This window comes from Achroia grisella, unplaced genomic scaffold (genome assembly GCF_030625045.1).
Source record: "Achroia grisella isolate CSIRO2021 unplaced genomic scaffold, CSIRO_AGI_Agris_v1 utg567, whole genome shotgun sequence".
Lineage (NCBI taxonomy): Eukaryota > Metazoa > Arthropoda > Insecta > Lepidoptera > Pyralidae > Achroia > Achroia grisella.
Genome location: NW_026712947.1, coordinates 2,241,507 through 2,255,773, shown reverse-complemented (window position 1 = coordinate 2,255,773; position 14,267 = coordinate 2,241,507). Strand labels below are relative to the sequence as shown.

The 14,267-nt window shown below is 34.0% G+C and overlaps 1 protein-coding gene across 1 annotated transcript; it reads right to left on the bottom strand.

Moving 5' to 3' along the window:
- Positions 1 to 361: 361 nt before the first annotated feature.
- On the bottom strand, positions 362 to 11,730 carry LOC131848696 (lysosome membrane protein 2-like). Its single transcript, XM_059198625.1, has 10 exons — positions 11,679 to 11,730; positions 8,845 to 8,939; positions 7,267 to 7,430; positions 6,325 to 6,472; positions 5,139 to 5,339; positions 4,425 to 4,549; positions 3,253 to 3,521; positions 2,595 to 2,713; positions 1,263 to 1,388; positions 362 to 607 (listed from the first exon to the last, which is right to left on the bottom strand). The coding sequence occupies exons 1-10, from the start codon at positions 11,728 to 11,730 to the stop codon at positions 362 to 364; spliced, it is 1,545 nt and encodes a 514-aa protein (XP_059054608.1).
- Positions 11,731 to 14,267: the final 2,537 nt, after the last annotated feature.

Here is a 14,267-nt window from a genome sequence, read left to right as displayed (position 1 = left end):
AATAGTCATCATATATTTTTTAATCTACCGCTCATTCGGAAAGCTGTCTCATTACAATAAGAACGGACAATGCTTATTAGTAACGCATATTCAACGCGGAGTCGTAACGTGGACTGACTTTACACTGAACTTAAATCTAAGTTATGCAACGTAAACATATGGAAGGGTGCCGAGTGTTGATACAAATGTTACAATAAGAAACCACAACCTGTTGATTTTCTAGATCAAGTCAGTGCCGTATTTGATCATTTGCAACGAACGTCAGATGGTATGCTTACTTCGCTAATTACAATTGGACTTACTATAAAAATATCACCCATTTCTTAAAATCGTTGTTCAAGTAATAAACTAAAATTATGCATCATCGTAAGAGTGGAAATGCAGATATAAGAAAACCTCCCTTTATTTTCGAGTTGCCCTCCGCTTCGAAAGCCATTCCCTTGTCTTGAGAGCATAACCAATTCCAGTACAGCATTCGTATCCAGTACGATAGTGCTATAAAAGATATGAGGTATAGAGCGACCACAAATCCCAAAGTGATGTATGGTCCGATGACGTATACAAGTTGTAGTGTATGCTCGTCATTTTCTGTCAACGGCGGTTGGTACTGAAATAAAATTAAATACAAATTAATATACGTTTTGGAGAATCAGCGCCATTCAAAATTCAAATTCGAAATATCTTTATTCATGTAGGTCTATTACAGATTCTTATGATATGTCAAATCTATCGTCAGTTAGTAATGATTTCGAGATGAGAAGAACTGACAAGAAACTCAACTTGAATTCTTTTCAAATAAATTTTGTACAAGTTTACAATAATACAAATACATTTTTAAATTCAAATTTCGGAGAATAGAGTGACCACCAGCATATATTCTTGCACAAGCAAATAATCTAATCAGTGTTCGTAACCTAAACAAACCACAAGCAGTACCCGCTCACGAGTATGACGGATATATTCCCAAGCTAAGCATAGCTTATGTTATGGGCACTATACATCAGATAGAAATACTTAAAAACATCCATTTTAATAATACATAATAAATATAGATAGAAAACATCCAGAAAGATACAAATAATCACACTAATGAATACAAATATTTGCACCGTGATAGTAATCATATCATCATAATACATGATCTGCGATCATCGGACAAAAGGTGGTGTGGTACACGTTAGACCACCGAAGTTATATGGCTAAATAAAAAACTGTTTAAACATTTAAATGATGATTATGCAAAATAAGAGGGTGAGACTTACAATTCTGAAATAGGCGACTGGAATCACAATGTCTGAAAACTTGCTGGTGGCTGCGTTAAATCTGACGTCTTTAACGACGATGTTCACTTGGACGGTGAAGAAAGTGTCGAGCACCATGCCGATTTTCTACAAACAAAGCAAATCCAACTTATTATGACAAACAAGAAAATACCACATTCACTTAAACATTTATTAACATTCATCTAAAATACTTTAGTAATTATAAAATGTGGTGTTGGAGAAGGATGGAAAGAATTAAGATAAAATAAGATGAAAAAGTGCAAAAAGTTAAAGAAAAGAGACTAATCATAAATATTATTAAAAATGGGCGTAGAGAAATGTTGGGCCAATTGATAAGACACGATAAACTTATGAATAATAATATCGTAGAAAAAATAAAAGAAACAGGGGAAGGGGAAGATCAAGACCCACTCAGATCAAGGAAAAAGTTAAAATGGCAAGGGCTCCGACAAGAGCAAAAGAAATATTTTATAATATTACGCTCTCACAGTATGTCGGACAGACTACGACCGGGTTGTAGTCTGATCACCGAATAGTCAACACTAGGGTACCAAACCATATCCAAACACTATTCATTGCCTAATGATGCCTCGTTCAAAGACGAAACGTGTCGTATAACGGTCGGAGTTTTTTTTTTATGGATGATAATGGAATGGTGCACTCGCCTGCGCTAACGGTTTACGCTGGCGGGGCACCAGTGGAGGATGATAAGATCAACATGAAGCCAGGTCTGTTAGCCCACCGTGACAAATTCACCATGAATTTATCACGATGGTTTCCAGGGGGAACCGCGTGGTGGTCAACCTGACATGGTACATTGCTAACAATCCCCTTCCCCCTGACGATCGAAGTTCGATCACTAGTGGAGAAGGTCGTAACGTTTCCGGTACCTGTGGTCAAGTGTCCGCAATAATTGTTAGGACAGCGCATGTTGGGACACCATCCCTAGATTGTGGAATTAACTCGCGTACACTTAGATTTTAAGAGGAGTATATTAAGTTTTCTTAAGGGTCCGCAACACGCATATGCATACGCAACAACAACACGCCCTGGTGTTTCAGGCGTCCATAGGCTACGGTAACTATTTACCATCAGATGGGCCGTATACTTGTTTGCCACCATAATAGTGTAATAAAACGTGGTTTTCTGGTTTATGCAAAATATATCCTTACCACCTAAGTCTAAATTCTTCACTCCGAAGCTGACCCTTACATGCTCGTTTCGGACTTTATCACTGTTTATCAGCAGCCTTATTAAAACAAGAGTAATATAAAAATTAAAATAAAGTAAAATTAGTGATTTTCTACTTACCGGCTCTATAACAAATTCACTGGAAAATCTGTTAAGATCTGGCTTCAATCCGTCGATGTGGCTGTACAGTTTTGGATTAGCTCCCGTGAAATGAGCAGCAGACAAAGACAGGGGAAGACCTATAATAGCATCATCGTTGAATTGGTACGCATTGTATGTACTATGAAAAAAAATTTTTATACACGCGACTTCGTTCGATCGCGGAATTAAACTTTATTTTTTTTAAATAAAAGTAGCCTAAGTGACTTCTTATTACATCAACTACCGGCCAAAAATAGTTCCGTCAATTTTGACGGATTAGCCAACCGCGAAAAAAATGTAAAAAGCCGGAACAAATTCATATGCAGACAGACAAAAATTGTAAAATATGTGTTATTTTGGTGTATGTAAAAATGTATCCATGTATTTACGTATTATATTCATATGCATGTAGTAAAAAACGGTTATTTCAATATCTAGTACCAAACTAAGCAGACCCTGTATTATAGGTATTAGACAACTGATATAAATACAAAGATACCTACATTTTTATGTATCTTGAATACAAATGTTTGAACCGCGCGAGGAATCGAACCCGCAACCATCGGAAATAAGGCGTGTGCTAAACTACTAAATCACTGAATCCATTGTAGTAGAGTTTCACCAAAATCTTACTTACCATAAAAGCATGGGGACAGATCAGAAATCCCCTCAATACACATTCCTTTTTGACAAAGACACTCTGTATCAGGGTTCAATGTAAAAGTCCTGTTACTGATAGTGTACACCAGGCTGTTAATTCCCGGCTTCATAGGTCTGGTCTCCACATAGTCCAGCTCAAGAAACCGGCAGAGGACGTTCCTGTATATCCTGATCTCCCTGTCTGGGGACATGTTTGCGGGGTATCCGATACCTTCGTAAGCGTTGCGAAATTCATTGCATTTTGATCTGTAAAAGATGATTATGAACGTCAAATTTTTTACATTATAAAATTCTTCCTACCGTCCAGTTCAGTATATAAGGTCTAATTGAGAAGAACTGGCAAGAAACTCAATTGAATATTTAATTACTTTTTTTAAAAGCCAGTTTATTTACAATGTATATTTATATTGGTGTCTATGTCTAACATTAAATGAAAATCCTGTGCATGAACAACTATTGCCATGCTCGTCATTTGTAAACAAAAACAGTTTTATTTCAAAACATCCATTAAATCATGACGGCCTCGGTGGTCAGCCGTTTAGCACACTGCTTTACTGTTATTTAAAAAAAAAAGAAATTCAGTTAAAAAAAAATATCTCATATATTCACACAGCGCCATCTAGTCCCAAGGTAAGCAGATCTTGTATTACAGGCACTAGGAGTCTTTATTTAGATGCAAGTGACCGAAAAAGAGATGGATAGACTGTGTGAAAGATGATATGGTGAGAAAGGGAGTAAATAACGCGATGACTGCGAACAGAGATAAATGGAAGAGAAAAACATATTACGACGACCACAAATAAATGGGATAAGGAAGAAGCAGATGATGATGACATAGAAATCACCCAGACCGATACAAACAATCATACTCATGAATACAAATATTTGTACTGACCCGAGAAAATCTGCGACCATCGAAAGTAAGGTGCAGTACTAAATCGCTTTACCACCTAGTTCATTATTAATATGCATCTACTACTTTCAATAAACGGTAACTCAACAACATTTATTTGAAAAGAATACGAGCTGAGTTTCTTGTCAGTTCTTCTCATCTCGAAATCAATCCGAACTGACGGTAGATTTGACATATCATAAGAGTCTGTAATTGACCTACATGGATATAGATATTTTGAATTTGATTTTACTTACTTTCTGTTACCATCCGTGTAGTCCCAAGCAGTCAGACGGTCGTGGCCGTTCATTTTTTTTATATCGAACTTGTTGGCGTTGGTAGCACCCAACTCTATACGATAGTCCACTGTGTTATCATACATCTAGAAATAGAATAGAATAGAATAGAAACATTTATTCTCTATTCAAATAGTCTGTTCGGGTTACGAACACTGATTAGATTCGTAACCCGAACTCGACCTAACACTGGTTTATGATTTTGCAATAGCATATGCCGGTGGTCACTCTATTCTCGCAAATTTGAATTTAAATGAATCTGTATTATGTAAACATGTACAACATTTATTTGAAATGAATACGAGCTGAGGTTCTTGTCAGTTCTTCTCATCTCGAAGTCATTCCGAACTGATGGTAGATTTGACATATCATAAGAGTGTGTAACCCACATGAATAAAGATATTTTGAATTGACTTATCATCACAATTATTACTCATTCTATTAACTTTAAAAATCAATGAAGTATCATCTGCAAATAACACTATGCCGCATCTATCCTACATGGCTTACGGGAGATCATTAATGTAAAATAATAAAAATGGACCGAGAATAGATCCTTGAGGTACACCCATTTGCACAAATGATCCGCTTTGCTACTTTACTTTCAAGATTAAATTTAAAGCGTTGTCTTTGACGCCATAAATGTTTTTTTTTACTATATTAAAAATAACTTACCCTATCCAATATTCCCATTTTGCCAAAGCTAATCCATCCCGGTAGGATGGTGTTACCGAGGGTAATGAGATCTTCATTGTAACCCCATAAGTAATCGTACGCCGTCATGTTCCTTATAGGTTGAGAGTTGAGGCGCATTGTCAAAAGATTGAACCCCAGTCTTGAAAAATAAGGCATTGTGCTGACCATTGAAGTCATGCTCTGTAAAATAAGATGTTGTATGTTAAAAGATAGATAGATAGATAGATACAAATTTTATTCACGTTAAAGGCACACACACACACAAAAGGCACTGTAATAATAAGAACAAAAATAAAAACAGATATACACATTACATTAGTGAAGTCAAACAAAAGTCAAGTCAAATAAAACTTAAGAGCTTTTGTTCTTGGTACTAGACAACTATACTGAGATATTTTTTTGTAAATATATATAACTCAAAGGTGACTGACGTAGTTATCTATCTACGCACAGCCCAAACCACTGGACGGATCGGGCTGAAATTTGGCATGCAGTTAGATGTTATGACGTAGGCATCCGCTAAGAAAGGATTTTGATTAATTCTTTCCCCAAAGGGATAAAATAGGGGATGAAAGTTTATATGAAACTTTGTCTATTTTAAACCGATCGGGCTGAGACTTTGCATGCATAAAGCTACTACGACGTAGGCATCTCCTAAGAAATAATTTTGATAAATTCCACCCCTAAGGGGATAAATTAAAAAAAAATACAATGACGACCTAGGTGGTCTAGCGGTCTAGCACACCGCTTTACATCCTATAGTCGCGGGTTCGATTCCTCGCATTGCAAGACAATACGCAATCCTTCCTTTCCTTGCATGGCAATACGCAATATACGCAATATTTGTATTCATGAGTATGATTGTTTGTATCGGTCTGGGTGTTTTATATGTATAATATGTATGTATTATCTATGTAATTGTATTAGTTATCTAGTCCACGTAATACATGCTTTAGATAACTTAACTAGATGGCACTGTGTGAATTGTCCTGAGATTATTATGAGATTATAAATAGATAAATAATATATTTGAATATGAAAATGAATCTTTATTATTGTAAACATGTACAACATTTATTTGTAAAGAATACGAGCAGAGTTTCTTGTCAGTTCTTCTCAAGATATTTTGAATTTGAACTGAATACAATTAAAGTAATTTATTTACCAGGTAAGCAATATTCGGCATGGACACTATGACATCTTTAGGGTCCCCGATCGACTTCTCCGGTATGAACTCAGTCCTGGTCTTCGGAGAGTACCTCATCACGCCCTCATCTGTCCCTAACTCCAATCCTTCCTGTGACCGTAGCTCTCTGTAAAAAGAATGAATCAAGTCATTATTATCACTACATAGTATAAAACAAAGTCGCTGTCGCTGTCTGTCCCTATGTATGCTTAAATCTTTAAAACTACGCAACGGATTTTTTAATAGATAGAGTGATTGAAGAAGGTTTATATGTATAATACATGTACACCCGTGTAAAGCCGGGGCAAATAGCTAGTCTAATATATAAAATTCTCGTGTCACAGGTTTCGTGTTTATACTCCTCCGAAACGGCTTGACCGATTTTGATGAAATTTTATATGTATATTCAGTAGGTCTGAGAATAGGTTTATAACTAATTTCTATACCCCTAAGTGTTAAGGGTGGCTCAAGCCAATTTTTTACCCATCTACCAACAACCCCTATATTTTAATATATTTATTTAAATGGCAAAACAACGTTTGTATGTACAGCTAGTAATAATATATGTATAAATATATATAATATATGTTTATATAAATCATAGAAGATTGACATTTTGCTATCAGAAAATGTATAGGCCATTGGTAATAATAATTTATAATATAATAATCTCAGGACAATTCACATAGCGCCATCTAGTTCCAAGTTAAGCTAGCTAAAGCTTATATATAACTTGAAGATATTTTTTCGTCAATACATACATATTATATGTACATAGAAAACACCAAACCTACACAAACAATCATACTCATGAATACAAATGTTTGTACTGTGCGAGGAATCGAACCCGCGACCTTCGGAAGTAAGGTGCTAAATGGCTAGACCACCGAGGCCGTCAAAGTAAATGTACTGCTTACTAACTGATATGTGAACGGGCCAATTTCTTCCACCTTCAGCTTCTCGTCCTGTCCAGACAGGAACTCCTTAGGGTTGGTCACGTTGAACAGGTATGTACCCACGAACACACCGCGCAATTCCGTCGACAACGCGTTGTATATTACTGTGTTTTTTTCGATTCGACTTATCTGTAATTTTTTTTTATAATGTTATTATTATATCAGGACAATTCACACAGCGCCGTGTCCTAAGGTAACGTTTAAATAGGATTTTGATAAATTCAACCCCCATGGGGATAAAATAAGGTTCAGGATATACATGTATTAGTTTGAACCTATCAGTGCCTAATGGAACGTATAAATTAAGACGAACAAAATAATTTTTAGTTCTTTAGGCTACTTTTATTTTAGAAAAATAAAGTAAAATTCCACGCGAACGAAGTCGCGGGAACAGCTAGTAATATATATTTTTTCATAGACCTAATAAAAATCTCTTTGTACAATCCAACACTAAGTTCTAGACTAGTACCGCGTCCTCTAAAGATTTAAATGTCAAATAAAACAGTTCCTTTGCAAAAAAGCTTACTATAAAATTGAAGAATTCGTTAACGATAATAATGTTTTTATAGAAAAACTTTAAATCCATAGCACTGACAATATTATCTGATTACACTAATAATGAGTGCGTAGCGATTTCTATGTTGATTATCGCATGCCTCTTACTCGTTATACTGTAATTATTTATATAAAAAAACATTTAACGCAACACACAAGTTTCTTGCTCATTCTTCTTGTGATGAATCTGTATTCCGAGTGAGTGGTAGAATCAAAATATGACTATTCAAAACTGCTTGTAATGAGTTTATTTGATTAAAGATTATTTCTATTTCTATTTCTGGTGATAATAAATAAATAAAACAACCAGCGATCTTGGATTGTTGAACTAAAAAAGGGTTTATTTTTCAAAATGGCGTACATATAAACACATATACATAATTAAAATAATAAACATAGTAATACAATGACCCATACCGCCGCCGTTTCTAAACAGTGTCAAATTTTTCCAATTTTCCGGTCAAATAATAATAATAATAATATTTATTTCAAGAAAGACACTTATATCTTAACTTAACTTAACCTATGACAGTTAAACAAAGTGGTCAGTTATGTATATTTACAACGGTCTCTGCACTAAGCATAGCTTGCATAGCTCGCAGGGGCCAGACTATGTTTTACCTATTTAGTTGATTTTAGGACAGTCAGTTCTAATACAGTATCTATATAAAATTTAATATTATAAGGTAGTTTATTAATTAAAATAAAGATTAAGTGTGTGTGTGCGTGTATGTGTGTTTGTGTGTGTTTGTTTATGTCTTTGGAGTTATTTATTTTGTGGGAATGGGGATGCTTTGTTTTGTGACTCAATAATGTTCTCCGTTTGCGAGTGGTTAAGTTTTACAAGCCAGGTCTCTGCAGTTTCCTTAGCCTATCTTAAAGTTAGTTCATATGACTCCAGATTACACTCTTATCTATAAATATCTTTCAAGTTTCTCTGCCTACTCGGCAAAGGAACTGTCTTGAACATAAATAAACATATACTTACAAACTGAGCTATAACTAATACAGGATCTATGGTCACCAGCAAAGTAGCTATGACCAGACTGCTGATACCAATGAAGAAGCATATCAGTAGTTTTTCTGAAACAAAAAAACATCACTCAATACCGCGAGTAAAAAAATGGACTTCAACCATAAACAAACGTGTCTACATGACATATTTTTATTGCTATAGATACTGTAGAATCAGATAAAAAAAGCAATGAAAGATATAGTGTTAATTGGGAATATTGAAGTAATTGCAAAAACTTTTAAACGTTATATCTTTCTCTAATTATTATGTTATGAAAAAAGACGATCGCTTAAAAAAAAAGGTAATATTTTTTTCTTAATAATTGATACGTCATAGAATTTGATGACCCACTTGATTACGAGTGGTAATGGGTACTTATACATTTTTTTTATGAAGAGGTTTGGGCCATTACTGAGTGCTTTAGACTAGAGTTGCCTCGAATACTCACTATTATTCGGCTGGTATTCGGCATCATCATCACTCGACATTTTTTTTATTATTCGTCGAATATCGAATAATAGCCAGTATTACATACTTTGAATGAACAAAAAGGACATAACGAGGTATCCCCTTAAAATAGGTATAATAAGGGTTGCCAGCATTTAATGAAAAATTAATAATAATAATAATATCTTAGGACAATTCACACAGCGCCATCTAGTCCTAAGCTAAGCAGAGCGTGTGGTATGGGTACTAGACAACTGATATAAATACATGGATACAAAAAAAAAAATTATACATAGAAAACACCCAGACCGATACAAACAATCATACTCATAAATACAAATGTTTGTACCGTGCGAGGAATCGAACCCACGACCATCGGATAGTAAAGCGGTGTGCTAAACCACTAGACCACCGAGGCTGTCGAATTACAACCAATATTATGATATGAAACTGATTTCTTTAACTTTATTGTTTTCTTTTCTGATAACCTAAGAAAAAACATGGTTATAGTAACAAATAAATGTGCGGTAAGTTCAAGAGTACTATGCCTAAGCGTGATATTATTTAATAATAATAAAAATTTCGCCAAAGTGAATGGCGATTAGTCGGTATGCGACTACTCGCGGCATGTCTACTTTAGACTTGTAGCACTGCGACCTGTCCCCTCCGATCGATCCCCCGTCCAATTCAAATGGGGATCGATATTGAGCCGATTTTCGGACCCCTAATGGTGTCCTCAGATTAAAGTCGTATCCGTCAAGCAGGAGTTGGCCTTCAGCCGCTCCATAAGTCCTTCCTTGGTTTGGAGTGCCATCTGCACTCGCCTGCTATCGTCCGGTGTAGCTGTAAAGGCCAGCTGCGGCCAACAGCATTAGAGTAGTCCGAAAAAAAAACTGCAACCTGCTGCTGCAGATATATATTACTCGGTCTTTTTCAGAGTTCGCAACACAGTCAAGCTAGTGATAATAAAAATTGAAATATATGAAAACATTATTTCATTGTATTCATTTATCTATACATATAAAAATTAATAGCTTTTCGTTAGTCTCGCTGAAACTCGAGAACGGCTGAACCGATTTGACTAATTTTAGTCTTGAAATATTCGTGGAAGTCCAGGGAAGGTTTAAATGATGATAAAATATGAAGAAATTGCATGTAAAATAGTAAAAACAACAATTATATTTATAGAAGTCCAGGGAAGGATAAAACGGTGATAAAATATAAAGAAATTGCATGTAAAATAGTAAAAACAACAATTATATTTATAGAAGTCCAGGGAAGGATAAAACGGTGATAAAATATGAAGAAATCGCATGTAAAATAGTAAAAACAACAATTATATTTATAGAAGTCCAGGGAAGGATAAAACGGTGATAAAATATGAAGAAATCGCATGTAAAATAGTAAAAACAACAATTATATTTATAGAAGTCCAGGGAAGGATAAAACGGTGATAAAATATGAAGAAATCGCATGTAAAATAGTAAAAACAACAATTATATTTATAGAAGTCCAGGGAAGGATAAAACGGTGATAAAATATGAAGAAATCGCATGTAAAATAGTAAAAACAACAATTATATTTATAGAAGTCCAGGGAAGGATAAAACGGTGATAAAATATGAAGAAATCGCATGTAAAATAGTAAAAACAACAATTATATTTATAGAAGTCCAGGGAAGGATAAAACGGTGATAAAATATGAAGAAATCGCATGTAAAATAGTAAAAACAACAATTATATTTATAGAAGTCCAGGGAAGGATAAAACGGTGATAAAATATGAAGAAATCGCATGTAAAATAGTAAAAACAACAATTATATTTATAGAAGTCCAGGGAAGGATAAAACGGTGATAAAATATGAAGAAATTGCATGTAAAATAGTAAAAACAACAATTATATTTATAGAAGTCCAGGGAAGGATAAAACGGTGATAAAATATAAAGAAATTGCATGTAAAATAGTAAAAACAACAATTATATTTATAGAAGTCCAGGGAAGGTTTAACCGGTGATAAAATATGAAGAAATTACATGGAGAATGGAGAATTGCAAAATTTAATTTAATTTTCCAATACAAACCTGTCAAACAGGGTGCGTTCCAGAACTTTATTGCGTAACTAAACTTCAAAAAACCGTGATATATTTAATTTTGAGGCGAAAAGCAGTTCGCGGGGTCAGCTGGATGAAAATAAAGTTTATTAAAAAGAGAAACACTCAAGTTTCTTATGACGAGGCCGCGCTCCTGATGAGTGGTAGAATAAAAAAACTGTGACTATAAAAAGTGCTTATATTAAGTTATTTAGTAGTCAAGTTTATTTGAATAGAGATTATTTTGATTTCTATTGTATGTTTACTTACTTCTACTTGAATTAGGTGGATTGAGTCGCCTATTTCTGGTAATATGCGCCATTTGTATGTCTTTCCTTATCAACGATCAGTTTTAAAGAAATCTGAAACATAAATACGAAAGTCATCATTACATAGTATAAAACAAAGTCGCTGTCGCAGTCTTTCCGTCCCTATGTATGCTTAAATCTTTAAAACTACGCAACGGATTTTGAAGCGATTCTTTAATAGATAGAGTGATTCTAGAGGAAGGTTTATATAATACATGTACACCCGGGCGAAGCCGAGTGAGTTGCCAGTAACTTATATTTATTTTTTTATTTATTTTAGGAGATTAACAGTGTAATTTTACATGTTACTTGACATATATAGTAGATAATGTTATCATAGAGTATCTCTATGGTATTCCATATGGCATTAAGCTCGCCTTTTATAATAATAATAATAATAATAATAATAGTTTATTTATTTGCCTGCTACATGGTAATTTTGATCTTACAATATAATAGGTATAAGTACACGACATGCAGCACCCCGTAGAGGTATGCAAATATTGAAAATGATATCATAATTACAATATGTCATTAAATTTAATTAAAACATTATAATAGGTACCACAATAAAATAATAAATGTCACAGTATTCCACTAATGTCAATCAATATTATTAAAACTATAATTACATGAGGTCAGAGTTCGTATGTCAAATAATCCCTTATACTGTAGAAGTTTTTTACAATTAGCCACTCCTGTAACGTTGCCCTAAAAAGTCTTATATTACATTGTTTGATAGTATCAGGAACTTTATTATAAATTTTAATAAACATAGCAGTGCTATTATTTTGGTACAGTGATGTTCTTGGGATAATGTCTAAAACTAACCTCTCTGCATTACGAGTGTTACGTGGATATATGTCCTTGGCTTTCGTAAAAAGTTCTTGATGCCGTTTAACATGATTACAGACTTCCAATATATACATTGAAGGTACCGTTAATACACTAAGTTTGATAAATAATGGCCTACAAGACGTACGCGGGGTGGTGCCGCATATTGCCCTCAGACATTTTTTTTGTGCAATGAAAGCTCTGTTTAAATGCCCACTGTTACCCCAGACAATGATGCTGTACCTTAAAACGGATGCTACATAAGCGTGGTAAACTGTTAGAGCGGTATTTTGATTTGTTATATTCTTTAATTTTTTCAAAACATAAACGAATTTGTTAACTTTGTTACATACTTTATCAATATGAAGTTTCCAATTAAGGTTTTTGTCTATAATAACTCCAAGAAAGTATATATATATATATATTTATATGTAATAAAGAATAAATAATATACTAAGTATTATTATACCTGCAATTTCGTCTGTACGTGTGTGTCTGTCGTACCGTTCAGTTTAACTTTTTTTTTATTAATCTTAAAAAGTCATAAACAAAAGTAGCTTTAATTACTCCTTATAACACTATCTGCGAGTGAAAGTCCCGTCATAATTGATCCAGTGTTTTAGACACTAACATGAACAAAGAGACAGACAAAAATTGTAAAAATTGTTATTTTGGTGTATGTATCGTATTTATATTCATTCAGTAAAAAACGGTTATTTCAATATTACAAACAGACACTCTATTTTATATGTATAGACCAGCTTTTGCCCTCGGCTTCGCTCGCGTTAATTTATCCCCTTAGGGGTGGAATTTATCAAAATCGTTTCTTAGGGGATGCCTACGTCATAGTAGATTTATGCATGCAAAGTCTCAGCCCGATCGGTTTAAAATTGACAAAGTTTCATATAAACTTTCATCCCCTATTTTATCCCTTTGAGGGTAGAATTAATCAAAATCCTTTCTTAGCGGATGCTACGTCATAACATCTACCTGCATGCCAAATTTCAGCCCGATCCGTCCAGTGGTTTGGGCTGTGCGTTGATAGATCATTACGTCAGTCACCTTTGAGTTATATATATATTTAGATTATGTTATGGTAGAGAATACCATATGGCATTAAGCTTGTCTTTTGTATATTTATTACGCAATAAAAAATAAATAATATACTAGGTTTAACTCGCGAATTTGTCTGCATTGAATTTAGATTTTTTTTATTAATCTAACAAAAATCAAAAACAAAGTTAGCTTTAATTACTTCTTATAACACTATCTGCGAGTGAAAGTCCCGTCATAATTGAACTAGTGTTCTAGACACTAACATGAACAAACAGACAGACAAGACAGAAATTGTTAAAATTAATTATTTGATGTAAGTACTGTATATACTAGATATTACTCGCGAATTTGTCTGCATTGTATTGAGCTCTTTTTTATTAAACTAAATAAGATTTCAAATATATAGGTAGCTTAAGTTACTCCTTATAACATTACCTATCTGCGAGTGAAGTACCGTCAAAGCTGATTCAGAGATTATCAAGAACTATTAGGCACATTGATTTTAGAAGAAAAAGTCTAATCTATCACATTTAAAATAAGTAATGTTGATAAGTAACAGATGATATGTAACGTGCCACTGATCGGAACGAGAGTAAATTATATTTAATTAGAAAAAGCAATCAGAATCAAATTCGGAATGCGACTTGCCATATCAAAATTT